General features: G+C 40.5%; 1 protein-coding gene across 3 annotated transcripts in view; it reads left to right on the forward strand.

The window, feature by feature from the left end:
* Htr4 (5-hydroxytryptamine receptor 4) overlaps positions 1–22,843 on the forward strand; it is a 185,051-nt gene that overhangs the window by 83,443 nt on the left and 78,765 nt on the right. For all 3 annotated transcript variants that reach the window (NM_012853.2, XM_006254793.5, XM_017600859.3), the window contains exons 3-4: positions 7,332–7,457; positions 8,658–8,858. In NM_012853.2, the coding sequence (NP_036985.2) occupies positions 7,332–7,457; positions 8,658–8,858 (327 nt within the window). The remainder of the gene's footprint in view (positions 1–7,331; positions 7,458–8,657; positions 8,859–22,843) is intronic.

Here is a 22,843-nt window from a genome sequence, read left to right on the forward strand (position 1 = left end):
TCAATCTCCTTGGGATGTCACTCTTTGAGATTCAAGGGTAATATAGTAGTCCCAAGAATTCTCAAAACTTATTTTACAGATACAACCTTCACACTATATTATCATTATTTGGCTAGCTAAAATTCCCATTTAAAGGACAAAGTATGCTGTTTAACGTTCAGTGAAAAACAAGCTCATTCTGTTGGTGAAACTTCCCATGACACTCTGTATTTGGTTGATTGAATTTTCCATTTCTAGTATTTCAGGTTTTGTCCCCAGGATCTCTGTTGCTATCCATCTCTGTCCTGACTCTCTTTGACTCCATTTTTATTTTCTGCTGTCCTAGTTGTGTGCTAAAACAACAGAGTTTTGCTGGCATCTTTCCTCGCTTTGCTGCAGTTACACGCAAGCTTTGCCTTTTCGCTCTCCCTCTCTTCTTTTCTCTTTAAAGTGTCTATTACTGAGAGTGTGGCACTTGTTTTCTGAGCCTTAAATATGGCTGTCTGGTCACCCTACTTACCCTGGAGTTCCCTAGAGCACACATAATGGACTCTGCATTTTCCCTGTTCTGCTTTTGTTTCTTACTTGATTTGCCACAGGAATAGAGATCTTTGGCCATCACCTACCTGTTCATCCAGCTTCCTTGAATTCATGACTGAGTGTTCTCCACCATCTCCTAGTTTTACATCTTTTGGTTGACTGTTGATTGGCAAAAGAAAAAAGTGCTGTTTTCTTCATCTTTATGTGAGTGCACCAAGATTGCGAGGTGGGGGGAGATGAAGAAAAAAGCTGAATAGGAGCATTTGAGCTGCCCAGGACTCTCTGTGAGTGCACCCTGTGTATTTTCAAAGATGTTTCCTCTGTACATGGCGATCCTAATGTGTTAGCAGGCTTTTCCTCTGGCAAAGACTTTTGTCCAATGATAAAATTCTATGTCAATATAACATTATTAAATGGTCAATTTGTAAATACACAAAAGAATGGCTATTCTCTTGCCTGAGCCATTCTCAGTTTTACCCCATAGTTATTGTACTCTGCTTTTCTCTATTCCTTCAGACACATTCTCTACAGCTAGTTTTTCTGAAGGCTAGCCTGGTTTTCAGTGTTTTGATGCATCAACCTACCAATACCTGGGGCTCTCTTAGACTATCTGATCATTTTCCTTTAGTCATCTTTTTGTTTGACTGTCATCCAAAGCTGCCTCATCTGTGACCACTGTCCCCACTCCCCACCTGTCCATTTACTTCTCCATCCATCATCCATCCATCATCCATCCATCATCCATCCATCATCCATCATCCATCCATCATTCAACCATCATCCATCCATCATCCATCTATCATCCATTCATCATCCCATTGGGACTGAGATCTTCTTCTGCTCTTTTCCTTTCCACCCATGCCCACAGCAGCACAAACTGCCATCAAGACACTTATTTTCCATCTTTCTTCTACGATGCTTCCGCAGATGCTTTCTACTTTCTTCATATCTTCAGCTAGTACATGTTTAGGTCCAGACTCTGGCCCCATTCTTGCATGTTTACATTTCTTCCCAAGGCAAATACCATGTGTGTTTCCTGTGTGGCTATCCCTTCCCAGTTATAGCTACAAGCACAACCTAGCTGCCTATTGAACTTGCAAACTTGCAGCTCTTACAGGTATTTTACACCTTATTTTTCCATCTAATAAAATTATAGCATCTTTCTATGTATGCAAATTAGAAATATGGATTTGATTTTACTTCTCACCACCACCCATGGCATTATTTTTCCATATTGGATATTAAATAACATATATGTGCATGCTACCCCTTTTGTGGTAAGCACTGTCTTCTTTGAATCTACCAATTTTTTAAACGTTTTTCTTATTATTGGAATTATAAAACAGTTCCAGCATTTTCCCCTTCCCTTCCTTCCCTCCAAACCTTTCCATATACATATAGTGGTGTGAATATGCTTAGCCCAGGAAGTGGTACTATTAGGAGGTGTGGCCCTGTTAGAATAGGTGTGGCCTGTTGGAGGAAGTGTGTCACTGTGGAGGTGAGCTTTTAGACTATATCTATATCCCCCTAGATGCCTGGGAGTCAATTTTCTCCCATTTGCTTCAGAACAAGATGTAGAACTCTCAGCTCCTCCAGTACCATGCCTGCCTGGATGCTACCATGCTTCCTGCCTTGATGATAATGGACTGAAGTTCTGAAGCTATAATCCAGCTCCAATTAAATGTTGTCCTTTATAGAAATTGCCTTGGTGATGGTGTCTCTTCACAGCAACAGAAACCCTAACTAAGACAACACCCCTCCCCACTCTTTTTCAAATTCATAACCTCTTCTTTCATTTATTGCCATTGTGTACATATACGTAATATACACATATATATTCCTAAATATAATCCTCTCAGTTTATATATTGTTATTTGTATGCCTGCTTTTTGGCTGACCATTTGGCACCAAACAACCAGTTTGCTTTCTATGGGAAGATTGCCACTCCTGCCTCAAATGAACCAGCCTCTCCTCTCCTATCCTCATAATGCCAATTCTACTTCAAGCACTGCGACTCTTCAAGACTCACCTGATCTGATTTGTTTTCACATTCATTCCCAAATGACATTGTTCTGCTCCTACACTTCTGCTTCATCCAGTAGGACATTAGCTTCTCAGAGTCTACTCCTCGGTACTTTTGTGTGCTCATTTCAGGTGCTTGACTCTCTTGAGAAAGAACCCAAAAGGTTTTCATGTCTCAGGGCATTTGTTCATAAGCCTCACTCCTCTATTTCCTCTATATCTGAATCCTCTGCAAAGGTCACCTGAATGTCATCTGTAGAGTTCCTGGCCTACCTAACATTTTCCTCTCATTTAATCACTCTATACTGTATCTTCATGTTTATGCTCTTTAGAGTTTTGTAATTCAGAAGTCTGGGGAGATGACTCACAAGGATCTAAATCTAATCCCCAGCATGTGCATTAAAATGCCAGGCACCTGTAATCTCAGCACGGGTGAAGGAGATACAGGAGGATAATTCGGCTTTGTAGCATACTACAATCACTGAACTGGTAAGCTTCAGGGATAGCAAGAGAGCATGCTTCAAGGCACAAGGTAGAAAGGTGATTGAGGACAGCATCTGAGGTCAACCTCCGGCTTCTGTGTGCCTGTACACCCACGTGTACCTTCATCCTTCCTCCACAAAATAGAAGAGGGCTGAGAAGAGCATCTATGTTACACAAGGTTAAAAAGCCAAAAGCCTATGTTTCACCTGAGATTTATACAAAAAGAATCTATGTTTGGAAAAGAAAACTCAGTGAATTACAAGCATCAAAGTGAGAGAACAATTTTGAAATAGTGAGCATAACTGCATTTGTTCTGCGCATGTCTACTTCTGTCTTCTCTGTTCCCATCATAGCATGAAGTCTTTGAGGACTTTGTCAATGTCCAGCATGACAATTAGCATGTAGTTGCCCCTCCGTGTGTACTTGGTGGATGTTAAGACATTTGCTCTAACTTTTGAGCTTCAGAGGAAATAAGTGAATGATTTACAGTCACATGGTGTAGTATTAATAGAGCCAGTGTGGAAGCAAATGCCATCTGTGGCATAATCTATACCTTATGCTAGTACATGCACAGGCTTCTGCTAGTTGTGACAATTATTTGTATTAATGTTGTCCTTTGATATTTGGTTTTATTTGAACTAACCTGTATAGAGAACTCAGGTTTAGTCTTTCTATTTTCTTTTACTAGGAATAGAGATTATATTAAATCTGGTCAGCAAGTTTATAGAATTTCTTTGTAAACGAGTCAAAAGATCATGGAAAAAGAAATGAAAAAAATTTCTCATAGGAAAAGTTGTTGAAGAACCCATTTAGCATAGATGGCAGCTCTGTGGCAAGAACTGTCTAATTGCTTTTGACAGTGTTCCCAGAGGATGTCAGAGGCAACCCAAGGATCTAACATGGATTTTGAAAGAATAGCTCCTAGTTTATTTTACTTATTGTTACTGGAATTTATATTTATTTTTGCCTAATTATAAAAGTTCTCTCTATGGTTAAATTGAGTTTATCACACATAATTTGAAATATAGCCTCTTCCAGCTCCTAATTGGTGTGCCACAAATGAACCATGACGTTGAACCTCTGCCCCACATTCTTTAAACACACATTTTTTATTCTTTGCAGCCAGAGGTATCCATCACAAGCACTTCAGAGCTTTCTATGTTTTCTCTTCCTAAAAGAAAATCAGCAAAGGGAAAGTGGTTCTAATGGGGGAACATGAACTATGTAGAGAATCCACCTGCTAAGGGTATATTCTCTCATCCATTGTAGGTAAGAAAGTAGCCTAAAATACCCAGGACAACTGGCCACTAACATAGAAAGCTTATACAGAAGCATCTTGATGAATACTTATCCATGTATTATTTTTGTATTATAATAAAACACAGACAATTGACCAGTAATATGTTAAATAATGACTATAATCAAACATTTCAGTAATAGGTACATCCATAATCATGTGAAACTATCTTCATCAATATCATTTCCAGAATGTTTCCAGCAACCCAAAGAATAACTCTTATCTACTAAGTAATAATTCTAACTTCCCTGCAACCCCAGGCATGAGGAGTTATTAATTTACTTTATTGTAATTTTTTATAGTCTGTAGTTCTAATAGAAGCAGAATCATGTACTTGCTCCTTTATTTCTGGTGCATTTCACCCAACATTATATCTTCAGAATTTATCAATATTGAAGCATGTGCAATTCCTTCATGCCTTTTATGGAAGCATAATATTCCAATATATATATATATATATATATATGTGTGTGTGTGTTTACATATCTATTACATTCTGATTTATTTGCTGTCTGTTCATGGGTATAAGCCACTAGATTATATCTACTGGCTTTTATCACTAATGGTGTTAAGAATGTTGGTATAAAACATCCTGTTTTTATTCCTGTTCTCAGTTCTTTAGGATACATATCTACAAATTTCTGGGTTCACGTGGTCATTCTAAGAACACACCAAGCCTTCTATAATCCCAGAAGATACAGAGATACACATAGATTGCAAATTCCTTACATTCATGATCACACTTGGTCTTGTTTATTTTGCCCTGTTTTAACTGTAGTTATTCTAACAACTGTGAATTAATCTCTCAGTAGAGCCAGGTGTTCTTAAATGAATTTTGTGTCAGAAATTCAAAGCAATTCCAGGAAGCCATTGAAGTCTCTCCTTGGCAATTAGAAGGTTCTTATCTCCTTCTTCAGTGAGACTCAGCCTTGGTTACAAATCGGAATAACTTGGCACTTCAAAAGTTCTGACACTCAGACTACAGACAAGACCAATTAAGTCAGTTTTCTGGGTGGCAACACTACCAGCATCTTGTGTGTAGAGTGTGTGTGTACTTGTATACAAGCAGGTATTCGGGTGTTTGTATGTGTATATGTGTATGCACACATGTATGCAAGTGCATTTGTATACATGCACATGCACATTTGTGTTCACTTAGTAAATGCTGGGCATGGTGGTATTGCCTATGACTGGAAGATGAAAACAGGTGGATTCCTTTGGTCCCCTGGTCAGCCAATGTAGCCCAAGTGACAAGCTCTAAGTTAGTGTTAGACTCCGTCTCAAAAACAAAACCAAACCAAACCAACCAACAAACTACCCTAAAAACAATGGAGAAACAATTCTTCCTTCCTCACATGCTCACATAGGAGAGTACATTTCCACACATGTGTACACACATGCACATTCTCCTTCAAACACAAAGATGGCAGACTCCTAACCCCCACAAACAGTCCTGATCTCCCTACCCTTTTCAGAACTAACAATGCCTACTTTCTTACATATCCGTTTACTCTCCACTTTATTTTTCTTATACACACACTAGGCCCATCTTAGAGTTGAATGAATAAATATGTTAAACTACTCTTATTTCAAGTAGAATATTCCTTCTGGTGGTTAAAAGTCCCCTTTAAAAAATCTTGCGCTGTATCTTTTCTGTTTTAGGTAATATCTCCGTGCTTTCAAAGAATGCGTTGGAATATAGTGAAGACTATGCCTCCCCTTGTGGAATATTACATTCCTGTTATTTAGTCAGAAAACTAGAGTGTGCTTACTCAGTATGCACTGTATATGGCCACACACCACACACACTATAGACCAGGTACTTTACTGCCACTGGAAATTACAATGAAAATATAACCAGAGACAATCTGTGAGGGTGATTTTTAGAATAATTCTGAAAGTTATGTCAGGCAGTCCACACCATGAAGATAAGAAATGTTGGTTGGGCTACTGCACATCACCTAAGGGTTAAACTTAAGCATGCAGGAATGACAAGTAGCAGCTGAATACCAACAGCATATTCTATAATGAATGGGCATCGGCGCTGCAGAGACAGAACCCTATAGTGTTCCAAGAGCTCTTCACCCCAGTTCTCTATGCTGATGTGTTCTGTTCATGTCCAACATTTTAAAAACCTTTCCAAACTTCTTAAAAGGACTTTTTGGGGGGACATTATGAACATAATTGTTCCCTGCAGTTTCAGAGCAACCCGAAAATACAGTGTTTTTCTTGAGAAGGAACCCTTACATCAACCTCATAAACCAAATCCTGAGCTTATACTGGCAAAAGAATAATTTGTAGAGTCTAATCTTGTGCTGAAATCGACAAAGATGTGAGTGTCAAAGGGACATTACGTGTCAGTAAACCAACATGTCATGAAGTAGAAGATGTCCCAGAGCCTCTTGTCCTATAGGCTTCACAGAATGTTGAAGTCATTTGTGAACTGTCACCGGAACATCCATTGAGTATGGCTGTCCCTTCCTAGACTGCCCACCTATAAACTGCAGCTTTTGCTCAAGTTATAATAGGATACAGAAACATGTAGCCCTTTCATTCATGCAGACCTTGGTTCTAATGACTACCATTCATTGATCACAGATCATCTCCTCCGTCTGATAATTGAGAATCATGAGTTGAACACACGTGAATGAATAAAACAGCTAAGGTCCTCGTGTGGTGGAGCTTGCACTATAGATGAGTCAGTTATGCATCATAGAAACCAACTAAATACATACCTGATTACAAGGCAAGGAGAGACTCTGAAGGAAAAAATATATGAGGTCAAGGCTAGCTATTTACCTGCCCAATCCCCCTCACATATTCTCCAGCCATCTGGGGATGTCTTCAAATGATGGAAGACATTGGCAAGTTCAGGTGCATGATACATGTTGCTACTACTGATTTATGATGACGTGACCTTCATGAAGACTGAGGGGGGCAAATGAATGGCCTTTCCAAGGTGTTTGATGCTCCCTCTCATCTGGGTGTTTTGTGTTTCCATAACCTCCAGTTCCAACGAGGGTTTCGGGTCTGTGGAGAAGGTCGTACTGCTCACGTTCTTCGCAATGGTTATCCTGATGGCCATCCTGGGCAACCTGCTGGTGATGGTTGCTGTGTGCAGGGACAGGCAGCTCAGGTGAGGAGCACAAGGGGACCTGTCAACAAACATATGTGTCAGAAGGATCTCCCTGTAAAGTTGGTTCTGAGTAATGTCCATTATAATTTATCATGATGACGGAAAACATTCATGGGGACAAATTTTGAAAATCAGAAAAGGGACCACACGTAATCCTACAAGTCCAACACCAACATAATCATAAGAATACCTTGGGAGAACTTTCATCCTATCTGAAAATACACACACACACACACACACACACACACACACACACACACATATATATATATATATATATATATATACATATATACATATATATATATATAATAACCAATGACTGATTTAAGGAATAAACACTGGATCTACCACAGTTTGTACCTTACTAGCCTCAGCTACAATTATAATAATCTAAAATATTTTTTCAAAATAATAGTGTATTGTATTGGTGTGGCCTGTGTAATGATATGGAGACAGTTATATTTTAAAAGTATCCATTGTTAAACATCAAATTTGAACTGGCCATCCGGTGTCTTAGGTAGCAATATTCAGCAAAGGAGGATAATACCCACTCACTTTTTTTGTCTGAGTTGATCTAAGTTGAACGCTAGGCACTGAAGTTCCCTAAAATTCACTGGATATTGGCCTGTGCTAAGTAGCATCCAACCATAAAAGAAAAGGTGAGGCAGAAGTATCCTGTCTCTAAGCAAGACAGGCCCTGACCCAGTAAAGAGGCAGAGAAAAAAAAAAACAATGCAGAACTTTCCTGGAGTCACACATAATAGGTACAGAAGAGGTCATCTTAGCAGCTGAGAATGGTACAGCTTAACACTGGGAGTGCCTAAGCTGGGACCAAAGGTAGGGTGGACACTGGCAAGCAGAGTAGGTGGGAGAAAGCACAACTGTGTGGAACCTCAGAATGGTCCTCGATACGCCAACATCCAACCTCTGGTCAGGCCAGAAGGGCAGAAGGGAAAGAGGGCTTTGGGCATGACATGGGTCTGGAGAAGTCAGAAAAGGTCAGAGCACAGAGAATCTCTCGAGGTGCAAAAGGGAAAATTGAGTCTCGTGGATTATGTTTAATGTGTGATTTTTTTTCTTTCCCTTTCTACCTCCCTTCATTCCTTCCTTCTACTCTTTCCAATTCTTCCCTCACTCTCCCCACCTTCTTCCCCACATCCTTCCCCCACCACCTTGGCTATTCCTTTTCCCTCACAGGAAAATAAAAACCAATTATTTCATTGTGTCTCTTGCCTTTGCTGATCTGCTGGTTTCGGTGCTGGTGATGCCCTTCGGTGCCATTGAGTTGGTCCAAGACATCTGGTTTTATGGGGAGATGTTTTGCCTGGTCCGGACCTCTCTGGATGTCCTACTCACCACAGCATCAATTTTTCACCTCTGCTGCATTTCCCTGGATAGGTAAGAGCAGAACAACGTGTTGAGTGGACTGCATTTGTCATCAGTCATCTAACAAGATATTACCTCGTGTCTTTCTTTCCTTCCTTGAATCATCACAAATACTTCAGAGAGACAGATGTTGGAAGTTCAGTGATTCCTTGTGGAGGACTCCTACTCAGGCAGGTACTCTCACAGATATAGAAGACCCAAAGGTTGGCACAGACTAGCAATTGCTTGCAAAGTCTACCGTGGCAATAGGTATCCTCAGCCAAGTTGGTTTTCAATTTTGTATTGACAGCAGGAACAAAAGGTTAAGGAAGCCACATGGCAAGAATTAGTACATCTGCCCAGGATGCTATGGGCCAGTTCAGAATGATACCACTCTGTGTTTGGACATTACCTTCTCCTTAAATATGCCTGTGTAATAAGGTCTAGCTAATTTCATGTGATTGTGGGGATGTTTTTCCTAGAAAGTTAAAATTGACAATTAAACCTCTATTAATTGAGGTTTAGCATTCAATTCTAGTTTAGCATTCTTTCCCCAGTGTAAATTGTGTTTGTCTGTTTGGTTTCCATACTTAGGGTGTCAAATGGTCCCCTTTTGCTTCCCTTGTTGCAGATTTATGCTTATCAGCCCTTTCCAGTGTCCGTTTCTGGTCAATTTCACTGAATAACAAACAAACAAACAAACAAACAAACAAACTTCAGAAGTCAGATGAATATGTGGTTTTAGGCCTAGGACCCAGGAGGAAACATGAGATAAAGCTTTCAGAAGCTCACACAGCTGAGGAGAGCATCTCATTTCCTCTCCAACCACCCACAGACCTCCTTCCTCTGGCTTGGGAGAGATGCGTCTCTTAAATTGAGGACTTAGAAGAGTAATTAGCCAAAGTTAGAGGATGCTATATTATCAAAAATATTCATCTTTAAACAGTAAAGTAATGGCTTCTTAGAAAATTACTCACCTAGGGCAGGTCCTTAAGAATTGAAACCAACTGTGACAACAGATTCTCCTCCTTTCTCATGAGGGCGCTGATGAGAATGGCAGGTGAGATAGCCTCCACTGTTAAAACCACTCTTTGTTTTCCTGATAAAAACACAGAGTTGAATTGCCTAGATTCTACATATATACGTATAATGAGACTCCACTGCATATGTAGAGAGAGAGGAACATAAGTGGATTGTTGGCCAACAGTAAGACCTACCATGTGTCGTAATTATAAATTTGTGTCTTAGCTTGTTTATTATTGAATGTCAGTATATAAAAGATATTTTACAAACAGTAGATATGATATGAAATTTCATATTTCATAAAATGAAATATGAGAAAGTAGAAAACATGGGGAGATCAGAGAGGGTAGCCTGTGTATGACCATCACTACAATGATCTTTGAGACTAGACGTAATACAATGCTGACACTTAGAAAAAAGGCAAGGCTGGGGTTAAGGGGAAGCTGGAACTCAGTGAGATTTTGGCAAAAGCCAGGGGAAGAAAATGAGCCACTCATGGAATAAAAATGGGAGACATTTCTTCCTTCCTTCCTTTCTTTCTTTCTTTCTTTCTTTCTTTCTTTCTTTCTTTCTTTCTTTCTTCCTTTCTTCCTTTCTTCCTTTCTTCCTTTCTTCCTTTCTTCCTTTCTTCCTTTCTTCCTTTCTTCCTTTCTTCTTCCTTTCTTTCCTTTTTGCTTTCTTTCTGTAGAGAATAGAATCTAGCCAGCTCCAAGACAAATGCTAAAAGGTCTACTGTCAGGGATGGGTTAGCTTCAGACTTTCAGATTTCAGCTCATACCCCTTCATGAACGTTTCCTCAAGTAGGCTCAGGATGTAGTGAAGCAGTGAGGAATTGGACATTAAAAGCCATCTGTTTAACATTTGAGAGATTTAACTTTCAGCTCTGTCAGGTTTTTGCCTCTGAGATTGACAGTGGATTAATAAGCCTTTCTGAGTACCAGTTTTCTTTGTCTCAAAAAAAAAAAAAATGGAGGGTAAAGCATCAATCTTGCAGGACCGAAGTTCAGGACAAAGGTTAATCTACCTGAGGTGGATCATTGTCCATGGCAACACGGTATGGCTGGGATTGGCACTCAACTTCTGTCAACACACCAGCACATCCTCTAATTGTTCTCCTCAGGTTGCTGTATGCATTTCTACTTCCAAGATCCAACAAATGGCCAGCTTTGAAAATGGCTACTCTGAGCCACTTGCCTGGAACTTTTCAATAGCTACCTCTTGCTTTGAGATACAACCTCACTGATTGATGTAGAGAATTTCTAAATTTAATTAAATATTTCTAATCAATTTAGAATCCAACTTAATTGATTTAGAATTCTATGCATACATATTGTATTTACAGTATTTTTATCCTACCCTCTCCCTATTTCAATTCCTTCCCTGTCCTCCTTCCTTCCCCTCAGCCCACACACCCTGCTGAGTCCATTTAGTGTTACTCATGCTTTTATGTGTTTAACCCTGATGACTCATCCTTGGATCACCTATCAGGAGCTCACCACTAGAGAAGACAGATTCTCATTCTCTCAGCCATCATTGACTATAGCTCTTCTTCTGAAGGTGGAGCCTTGTGATATTTCCCCACCTTTGTTGATGTACCAAACATAGGTCTTCTTGAGTCAAATATATTACTAAGATTTCATGGGTATAGTAGCTTCTCTGTCATGGTCTTGTGGCAGATATACCCTGGTACTGGCTCTTACAGTCTCTCCATCCCTCTCTTCTGCCACGTTCCTTGAGCCTTAATTGTAGAGGTTGCATTTCAGATATATTGATTGAGGTTGGATCCCCGTGGCCTGTTACTTCTCTACATCTTAATCAGCTGTTGATTTCTTCATAGTCCCCATCTGCTATAAAATTAGCACCCTTTTCTGATGAGCAGGTGAAGGTTACATTTGTCTGTAGATATAAAGGTGAGTATTTAGAATGTGGTCAGGAAATGGGCAGGGTTTAGGAAAGTGGCATAGTAGATTCTCTTTCAGAGTCCAAGGTTTTGCTAACCATAGGTAGTTGAGTAGGTTTACACTACCAGGTGTGAATTCTCTCTTACTGAGTAGGATGTGGGTCCAATTAGATGGCTATGAGTAGGGCAGCTGGCTGTGAAAGATATCATGATTCCTGATCGAGATAGGTCAAATACCCGGACCCTAAAAGGGACAACAGGCACATTCCCAGTCTCTTAGGAGATCAGGGCCTTCTCATGTAGCTGCAGGTCCCTCCTACCCAAAGACCCCTGGAGAAAGGTTTGAGACAGATCAGTCTCATAGGGCAATGCCTCAAGCCCCTCCTCCACAGGTCAAGACAGATCAGCCACCAAATATGTAGATGAGATCTTCCCAAGCTCTCAGGCCAAACCTATTGGAATTACCTGCTGTCAGAAACTGACCAATCCAAAAACTGTATTTAAGAATCGTGTTCAGAAGGATTAAAAGCGTGCAGGAATTCTTCCATCGTCTGAGAGCTTCTGCTATAAGAGCTGTAACATGGCTGCTTGGGGAAGAGATCTGCCCTTCTGAAATTGCTGGCAGAAGCTCCTCGGTACTCCTTGGTGGCTAGTCAGTGTCCTGCCGGCTCAGCCCTGCCTGAGCAATCAAAGTAGCAGTGGCAAAAAGGAAAAGAACCAGCACCGAGGCTGCAACCCCCCGCCCCCCGCCTGAGTTCTCTCTCCTCACCCGAACCCGAGCCCCTAGCCAATCTAGAGATCTTGGAGCACACAGCCCCACAGCTATGGTTTATCCCCAAGATGCATCATCCACCCTTAGACCCTTGGGAATATCTTGCCATGCTGGTCATTGTTGTGGTACCCACGCTTGGCACTTGAGTAGGAAGGAGTATTGATTGCTTGTCTCCCTTGCAAGATTGTATGTCACCTTCTATGACACTATGATACAATTCCTCAGGGAAGAGGCTTCTGTCCCACATCCAGTTTGATCCCTGTGTTTGAAGTGTACATGTTTTCAGCAACAGAGTTTTACCTTCGTGTTCTGGGAGGAGACCAAGGGTAGCGGCAATAGGCTGAATTTTTTGAGGAGCATCTTGGGCTATCCTGACCAACAACTTGAAGGGGAGTTTCCCCAGTTTGTTAGATAATCTATGGCTCTTTGGGAGAGCATTACCACAAGGGGATGGACTTCATTTAAACAGTATGTGCATTACCTGTATCACATGTGAATTTTAAATGAACAAAAAATAATATCTCCCTATAGCTTTTTCAAACATTCAGGCATTATTTATTGCTCCCCTCTCCACAAAGTTTTTCCCTAATTTTTCCATTTCCCCACTCATTGTATGCCCTGCTATTCCTCTGTATAAAATACTTTTATTAAATCTTCAAGAATTTCATACAGTGTATTTGATCTTATTTACCCCAACTCCTCCTAGACCTACCTACCCCTACTTCCCAGGTTTATGTCCTCCCTTAGAATGGACTATCAACACCAATATGTGGTGCTCATATATTCCTAATTGTGGGGCCAAGCACAGGAGCACAGTCAACCTACCAGGTGCTATGCCCTTCAAGAAAACTGGCTCTCCCTCGCTGAGAAGGGCTCCCACTGTCCATAGCTTTTTGGATACGAGCAGAGGATCACCTTCCCACTCAGAGCTAGAATGTTAACTGGCTTGGTCTTGTGAAGATCCTGTGCAGGCAAACAAAGATGCTCTGCGTTCATGAATGCAGTGGTCCTGCCACACCCAGAAGACATTTTTTCTCTAGTCTTCTCTAATCTCAGATTCTTTCTGCCCCCTCTTCTGCTAGTGTCTCTGAGCATCAATGGTGTGTGTGTGTGTGTGTGTGTGTGTGTGTGTGCCTTAGTGTGTAAGTGTGTGTGTGCCTTAGTGTGTAAGTGTGTGTGTGCCTTAGTGTGTAAGTGTGTGTGTGCCTTAGTGTGTGTGTGTATGTGAGTGCCTTAGTGTGTAAGTGTGTGTGTGCCTTAGTGTGTGTGTGCCTTAGTGTGTAAGTGTGTGTGTGCCTTAGTGTGTGTGTGCCTTAGTGTGTAAGTGTGTGTGTACCTTAGTGTGTGTGTGCCTTAGTGTGTAAGTGTGTGTGTGCCTTAGTGTTTGTGTGTATGTGAGTGCTTTAGTGTGTAAGTGTGTGTGTGCCTTAGTGTGTAAGTGTGTGTGTGCCTTAGTGTGTGTGTGTGTATGTGAGTGCCTTAGTGTGTAAGTGTGTGTGTGCCTTAGTGTGTAAGTGTGTGTGTGCCTTAGTGTGTACGTGTGTGTGTGTAAGTGTGTGTGCCTTAGTGTATGTGCCTTAGTGTGTGTGTGTGTGTGTGTGTGTGTGTGTGTGTGTGTGTCATTTGTTGCTGAGCACTCCTTGGACACTTATTCTCTGCCCTCTGACCAGCTGTGACTATGAGTTAATCACCATCCAGTGCACAAAGGTATTTTTCCAATGAGGTATGAGAATGGTAACAATTGATGAGAAAAGGAGAATTTCACTGTCTATTTCTATCTCTCTCCAGAGCTTCCCTTCACGCCCTTCACCAGCCCTGTCTCTAGGCTCTGGCAACCTTGGTCTCTTTTCTTCTGCTGCCTTCAAGGCACTAAGCTCCTCTCTGTGCCTGGAGAGCTCCTATGCTCACTGTGTGATTGTCTCGTTTTAGTTCAGTTCTATCTTCCCTGCGGCAAAAGTCCATCTCTAATCTTTGTAGAACTCACTGCATTTTTCATTAAATGCAGTTCTGCAATTTCTCACACAAAGCCTTTTTTTCTTCCTTGTGGGAGGAAGCACTGCATGGTGAACAAGGATGGGAAAATGTCTGAGTTGATGGAATTTGCATTTAATGATGCTTTTGACAATTAAACAGTAGCTGCATATAAATATTTATTTAGGTATTTGGCAAGTTTTCATTTTTTTCTCCATAGTTGACATTAGAAACTTGAACACCACAAGGAAGATGGGACTAATTTTTGTGTTTTCTTTGTCTCCAGTCCTATCCCAAGTGATACCCACACTGAGTGGGAAGGTCCATCCCAAACATTACAGTCAATGCCTTGCCTTGAAGGATATGGTTTTCTTTATGATCTAGCCTCCACCTTTGCAGTGTCCCTCTCACATTTGAAGTGGGTCAAGGCAGGGAAGGAGTTTCTAGGGATGATTGGGGATGGGAGAGATATGATGTCCTTGTTATCTGCATGAATCCTGCCAGGACACAGTCCTCTCCCACCTCAAGCTGCTGTGAGTGTTCTAGGAAAGGGTAGTGCTTTTCAAGAAGGAGACTCACTTTGAGTCTTAATGTTTGCCCAGATTATTGGGTCCTGAATCCAGTAAGAATGCAGAACATCTTTACTATTAAAAGAGCCATTTCTATAATTCTTACAGTTCTTGGTACTTTGACCAATGAATCATATTACTGAAAAATTGAAAGAATTTCAAAACTAAAATTAGTATGCTTGATATAGTCTGAGTCATAGGTCAAACACTGTATTGTCTGAGATTCTGTTGAATGAAAAGCAACTAAGTCGCTACTTTTGAAATGAAGCCATCGAATCTCCTGACAAGTAATATACGCTGAGAGATAAAACGGTTATTTGAGAAAAAGCAAGTTTCAGACTTAAATGTTTGTCACAATTCCATTCATAAAACAAGTGCACATATCTGAACATATAGTATAAAAATATTATTGAAGGAGGGAAGGGGAGAGAGACTGACTGAACGACCGTGAGCTGAAGGTTTAAAGGTGTCTTTTGGCATACCTACAATCAGATGGAGTCGTGTTATCCCCTGGTTTCCTCTACATTGACCAATTATACCTTTGTTCTTCCACTAGATTCTTTTTAAGACTTAGCTGTTCTAACTCTGTTGAACTCTGTTTGAACACGTTTGCAACCTATCCTGCGTTTGGCTTTAAATACAATTACTTATAAAAGTCAATTTTACTTTTTTTCCTTCCTTCCTTCCTTCCTTCCTTCCTTCCTTCCTTCCTTCCTTCCTTCCTTCCTTCCTTCCTTCCTTCTTTTCTCCTTTCTTTCTCCTTCATTTCTTTTTCTTTCCTTTCTTCATTCCTCTCTTTCTCTCTCTCTCTCTCTCTCTCTCTCTCTCTCTCCCCCCCTTTCTTTCTTCATTCTACATCCTGATCCCTCTGTCCCCTTCCCTTCTTCCACAGTCTCTCCTCGTCTTCTCATCTGAGAGGGTAGAGACACCACCACCACCACCACCCGTCCGCTCATGTATCCTCCTACCCTGGCACATCAAGTCTTCAGGGCTAGCTGAATCCCCTCCCATTGAGGTCAGACAAGGAAGCCCAGCTAGAAGAACATACCCCACAGACAGACAACAGCCTTTTGGATAGCCCCTGTTCCAGTTGCTAGGGACCCACATGAAGACCAAGCTGTACTTCTGCTACATACGTACAGGGGACCTAGGCTCATCCTGTATATGCTCTGTGGTCGGTGGTCTAGTCTCTGAGAGCCCTAAGGGTCCTGGTTAGCTGACTCTGTTGGTCTTCCTGTATCTCTGGTCTCTCTAAGACTTTTGACATGAAGGGGTCTTGGATTTTTGTCAAAGGCTTTTCATAGCATCCAATGAGATGATCATGTGGTTTTTTTTCCTTTCAGTTTGTTTATATAGTGAATTACTTTGATGGACTCTCATATACTGAATTATCCCTGCATCCCTGGGATGAAGCCTGTTTGATCATGGTGGATAACATCTTTTGATGTGTTCCTGAATTTGAGTATATTTGCAATTTTCATAAGAGAAATTGGTCTGAAATTCTCTTTATTTGTCGAGTCTTTGTGTAGTTTGGGTATCAGGGTGACTGTGGCTTCATAGAATGAGTTTGGTGGTGTTCCTTATGTTTCTGTTTTGTGGAATTGTTTGAGGAGTGAAATTATAGTAGAATTCTGCACTAAAACAATCTGACCCTGGGTTTTTTATTTATTTGTTTGTTTTTTAATGACTGCTTCTATTTTCTTAGGGGTATAGGGGTGTTTAAATGGTTTTCTGGGTCTTGATTTAACTTTGGCAAGTGGTATCTATCTAGGAGGTCATGCATTTCATTAAGATTTTCCAAGTTTGTGGAGTAAAGAGTACAGGCTTTTGAATTAAGACCTAATGATTCTTTGAATTTTCTTAGTGTCTGTTGTATGTCTCCCTTTGCATTTCTGAATTTGTTTATTTGGATGCTGTCTCTCTGTCTTATAGTTGGTTTGGCTAAGGGTTTATTTTTCTTATTGATTTCTCAAAGAAACAGTTCTTAGTTCGTTGATTTTTTTTGTATTGTTCTCTTTGTGTCTGTCTGATTGATAGATTGATTGATTGATTTCAGCCCTGATTTTGGTTATTTCTTGCCTTCTACTTTTCTTCAGTGTGTTTGCTTCTTTTTTGTGGAACTTTAAGGTGGACTTCTAAATTGCTGGTGTGAGAGCTTTCTAATTTCTTTGTGCTATAAATTTCCTCTTAGCCCTGCTTTCATTGTGTCCCATACATTTGGGTGTGTCGTAGTCTTATCTTCATTGAATTCTAGAAAGTCTTTAATTTCTTCATTTCTTTCCTGACCCAGAGATCATTGAGTAGAGAGTTCTTCAGTTTCTAGGAGTGTGTAGGCTTTCTGGTGTTTCTGTTGTTGAAGCTCAGCTTGAAGCCATGATGGTCTGACAAGATACAAGGTGTTATTTCAATATTTGTGTATCTGTTGAGGCTTGCTTTGTGAGCAACTCTATGGTCAATTTTGGAGAAGGATTGATGAGGTGCTGAGGAGGTATATTCTTTTGTGTTTGGATGAAATATTCTGTACATGTCTGTTGGGTCTATTTGCTTCATAATGTTGGTTAGTTTCAATATTTCTCCATCTAGTTTTTTTCTAGATGACCTGTCAATTGTGAGAGTGGGGTGTGGTAGGTTTACTGGGTTTAACACACTGCTCAGGGCAGCTGAGAGTACCCCAGAGGATTCAGCAGGCAGGGAAGATGGGTGCAGGAAGGGAATCTAACCTGTATGGTTCTGGATCAGCAGTTCTGATGAAGGTGGGCAGAGAGGTAGTGAGACAATGGAGGTCTGGCTGGGATATAGGCTTTTTATGGGGAGCTGAGGGTACCCCAGAGAACTCAGCAGGCAGGGAAGATAGATGTATTAAAAGAATCCCATTTTACTTTATTGAAGAGACAATTACCTGTAAGGACTGCAGTATTTTCCTTTGCTTTTGTATTGCCAACTGTCTCCTGCCATCCCAGAACTTGATATATTCTATCTGCAAAACTCTCCAGAGCTCTTCAGTTCCCAGGTTTTCTTTGAAACAAAGTTCCTCGTAAAGCATGTTCTTCTCACTCTAGGGCTGCATATTTTATCGTGTGCAAGCGTCTGTTTCGCTTAATGATCTCCCTGGAGCATAACTAAATTGTGAACGTATAAATCAAATGTGTCAATCATTGTGAACTTGTATTGCACAGTTCCATTTGTTTTCCCAATATATCTGAGTGGTTTTTGCAAGGAAGGTGAACAAGAGTTTCTTCTTTTCATATACTCTTCCCAGACTGGTCCACGCTGTGTACCCAACTGTCACATTTGGGATTTCATGGCATAATATATGAGCTGTGACTTTTATATTCATTTCATCAACTATTCATGGTGTGCTTACGAATTTCTGGGAGCTCTTCTGAACACTGGAATTATAGTGCTGAATGACAGGAAAGGCTCTGAATCACAGAGCTCTTAGGGCAGTGATGGAACATAGTGAGAGCAGATAGAAGAGTGTGGTGAGATTACTGACAATTGAAGAGCAGTAAGAGTCAATCCCTGGATCCTGAAGTGACCACCTCCTATAGGTAGGCTAGACCCCTGGTGAGGGATAAGGACATAAACCCCCACAAAACTCTTGGCCCAAAATTTGTTCTGTTTATAAGAAATGCATGGACAAAGATGGAGCAGAGACTGAGGGAATGGCCAACCAATGACTGGCCAACCAATGACTGGCCAACCAATGACTGGCCAACCAATGACTGGCCAACCAATGACTGGCCCAACTAGAGACCCATCCCATGGGCAAGCACCAATCCTTACACTATTAATGATACTCTGTTATGCTTACAGACAGAAACCTAGTGTAACTGTCCTCTGAGAGGCTCCTGACAGACACAGATGTAGAGACCCATAGCCTAACATGACACAGAGCTCAAGAAGTCTTGTGGAAGAGTTGGGGGAAAACTGAGGGACCCAGGGGGATTGGAACTTCAGAGGAAGATCAACAGAGTCAACTAACCTGGACCCTTGGGGCTCTCAGCGACTGAACTACCAACTAAAGAGCATACACAGGATGGACTTCCCCCCACCCCTACACCCTGCACATATGTAGCAGATGTTCAGCTTAGGCTTCATGCGGGTCCCAAACATCTGAAGCGGGGACTATCTCTAAAGCTGTTACTGGTTCATGTAATACATTTCTTCTACTTGGGCTTCCCTATCTGGCCTCATTAGGAAAGAATACACCTACTCCCAACAGAGACTTGATGTGCCATGATGGGAGAATATGGGGTGCAGGGGTCCACCTTCTCAGAGGAGAAGGGGACAGGGAATGAAGGGAAGGACTGTGTGTGGGGGAGTTTGGAGAAGCTTGGGTAGTGATCAGGATCTAAAGTAAATAGATGAATAAATTAAGGGAAAACAAAAAAGAGTGCGTGTGTGTGTGTGCATGTGCATGTGTGTGTGTGTGTTGTGTGTATAGGTATAGATATGTATTGATATAGATGAGATCTCTGTTTACCCTGTTGTGGTTAGGTGCTACTGTGGAACACCGACCCCAGGACTTGTAAGCAATAGTACATATTACATCTTATATGCAATAAACTCCATCATTCACAGCCATTTACCTAGAGGGAACAGTTTGTTTAGTGTTTTGTGTCTTAGACTCTCTAAGTACTAGGAGAGATGCTGATCCAAGTATTTTCATATTATTTGATAAATAGCTTACTACATGTGTATACTAGAAACTTCCTATGTTTTCAACATTATCTCCTCCATTCTCACAGCAAGTGGATGGCATAAAATCATTATCCCACCTTACAACTGAAGAAACTGTCTTGAAGAGGGTCAATAGCTATCTCTAAGACTAGAAGGCATATGAGTAAGGTAAAGGAAGTCGGTGCCAAACTGTGAGGAGACATGAGGCTGACTGCTAAAATCCCTGCTAGTTGTAAAATTCCAAGATTCCTGGTTGTTCTGGGTACTTCTCTACCTGTGGTTAGAGAGCAGGGAACGGAAAAGTAGAATTTTCCTTAATTGCAGGAGTGGTGAAGACATTAGCTTGGGGCTTAAAATATACTGCTGTCATCTAAGACTTGTCAGAGTAAATTGTGTCCCTAGAGACATTTAAAAGCAATTACATAGCTCATTTGCATGTGGCTGTGGTTGGAGAAGCTGCAAGTTGTCTACCAAAGGGGACTTTTATGGAGTTTTGTGAGCAAACTTTGAAATGTTTGCATAAGAACTTACTTTTGTAAATCCCTTTGTTACATTCTAGTTAATCCTGGTCATCTGAAACCTAATTTGTCATTAGAACATTTATCCAATGACTTTGGAAAAGTATTTTTGGTTCACTAGAAAATATTCTACGAATGGCTAAAGAACAGAACTTTTCTAAGTCTACTCCTGAGATAAACCACAATTCTGTTTGCTAAACAGCATCCATTTAGCCTGAGAATGAACAACCCCTGTCTTCTAATTCTCACTGTTAGAAGGACATGCTGCAGGATTGACCTGGATGGGCATTTTCAATTTTTGTGACCTCTTCTACATTAATAAACTCTTTTTGAAGAAGGACACCCTCCTTTTTTTTTTTTTTTTTTTTTTTTTTTGCTTCCTTCAATATCGTGTCTTAAATTTGATACGAGACTATCTTGGAACAGATGTTCTGATCCTCTGGCCTTTACAATCTTTCTGGTATCTCTTCTCCTGTTTTCCTTGAGCCTTAGGAGTTGTGTTGTAGATCTATCCACTGGGGCTGCTACCCATGGCCCACTCTTCTCTACAGTTTGAGCAGTTGTGATTTTGTGTTGGTCTCCATCTTCTGAAAAAAGAGAAGCTTCTTTGACATGGTGCAAAAGCCACACTTATCTGTGGTATAAGAATGAGTACTTGGAATGCAGTTAGAAATTATACTGCTTTGAGAACATGATAGTAGTAGTAGTTTCTTTTCTGTGTTCCATGGCCTCATCAATTTTTATTTCTTCATCTTTGAGTTGGATACATTTGTGTATTTTGTCTTTTTAAAAAAAAGCTCATGAGGGTCTGGAAAGACACTCCTGTCACTAAAGTTACATGTTGTTCAAGCTTCAGAACCTCTGTAAAAAAGCTGGATGTGGTGTGCACGCCTGTAATCTCAGGCTTTGTTAGAGACAGGCAGACCCCTGGGGATTGTCGGCCAGCTGAGAATATTTGATGAACTCCTTTCCCATGAAAGGCCCTTTTTCACAAAACAAACAAACAAAAAAAAAAACAGGTGTATGATAATCAAGATTGACCTCTGGCCTCCTCTGCACACACATAAACACAGACATGCCTACAAAAACACACACATGCGTGCACACACTCATAACAGTAGTTATGTGTGTTGTGTAATATTTTGTAAGTAGAGTCTTTGGTAAGAAAATCAATGGTGACTGTTACAATCAACCCAGTCAGTGTGTGTTAGGGAATCTCAGAACACTTGCCAATTTGACTAACAACTTCTCACTAATGATGCTACCATGCATATTTTAGAGAAAGATCACAATACAACAGGGCAGTTTTCTTAGAAACAACACACATACACAAAACAATGTTTCTACACTTTTTTTGCTTGAAAGAGAAGATTTTGTGATATGAGAAAAGATACTCCAAATATAAAAGGTGGATTTTTGAGAGCTCTGCCTCGAGGGAACCAAAATCCTCAAAAAGAAGCTTCAGCATTTATGTCAATATTGTGAGTTTTAGCTAAGAATCTTATATTTTTTTTCTGAGCAGTGATGTCTCACGTCTTTAATCCCACTATTCAGGAAGCAGAGGTAGAGGCAGGCAGACCTCTGAGTTCAAGGCCAGTTTGGTCTACAGAATGACTTCCAAGGCTACACAGAAAAACCCTGTCTTAAAATGAAAAAAAAAAAATAAAAATAAACAAAAAGTTCATATTTCCATAGCTTTTGTCCCATGCTACCAGTTAAAAAGATTGCTATGTTTATTGTTAAATAAGGACAAAATTTAACTGAATTGTGAATCTGGGCACAATCACATGTTTTCTTAAATATACACTAATCTAGCACTCAGAATTTTACCAACCTAGTTTAAAAATAAATAAAATAGTCTTCCCCCTCTTTACTATTGCTAATATTTTAAAGATAAGAAAGAATTTTTGCTACCTTCCTTAATAATCCATGTCTATGCAAGCTCAAATTTCCATAATTGTCTGCACAGTAGGCATTCCTGCCTCCCTCCCTAGCCCCTGATGAAGGAGCTGTCCAACATCTGAACTTCAGTTGTCCGTTTCCCAGGATACTGAGTGTATCCTGACTGTGTACTGTAAGTTGTATAAGGATTTGGGAAAGTGTGTGTTAGATCTATAACACCACCCTCAACATTACATTTTAAAGGGATTTTAATACTTCCATTTGTTTCTCTGAATCCGCAAAGTATACTAGTTTAGAGCAATGCCAATCAAGGCATCCGCCATTTGGATAGGCTGGAATAATATGTGGGATCAAGTCTGGGAGTTCAAGCTGAGGCTATTTGTGGCGGTAGAAGAAATGTAGCACTTTAGGCACAAGATTAGAGGGTAAACAGTGAATTCTTAAACGGGCTCATATCACAGTAAATATGGGGAGAGTACTTTCAATAAGATGGCAATACCAACGAGTTGAGATGTTTGCGATTTTATGTTCTTAGCTTTAGAAAAACATTTAAGTGGTCACTGTCAGAAACAACATATGTAAATTCTACTTTTGACATTTTAGCTTGAGTATCACTGGGTCCCATATTAACTGAGAGAAGCCAGGAGGTGCATGCACCCTTAATGGGGAAATACAAGGTA

The sequence above is a fragment of the Rattus norvegicus genome, chromosome 18 (assembly GCF_036323735.1).
Source record: "Rattus norvegicus strain BN/NHsdMcwi chromosome 18, GRCr8, whole genome shotgun sequence".
NCBI lineage: Eukaryota > Metazoa > Chordata > Mammalia > Rodentia > Muridae > Rattus > Rattus norvegicus.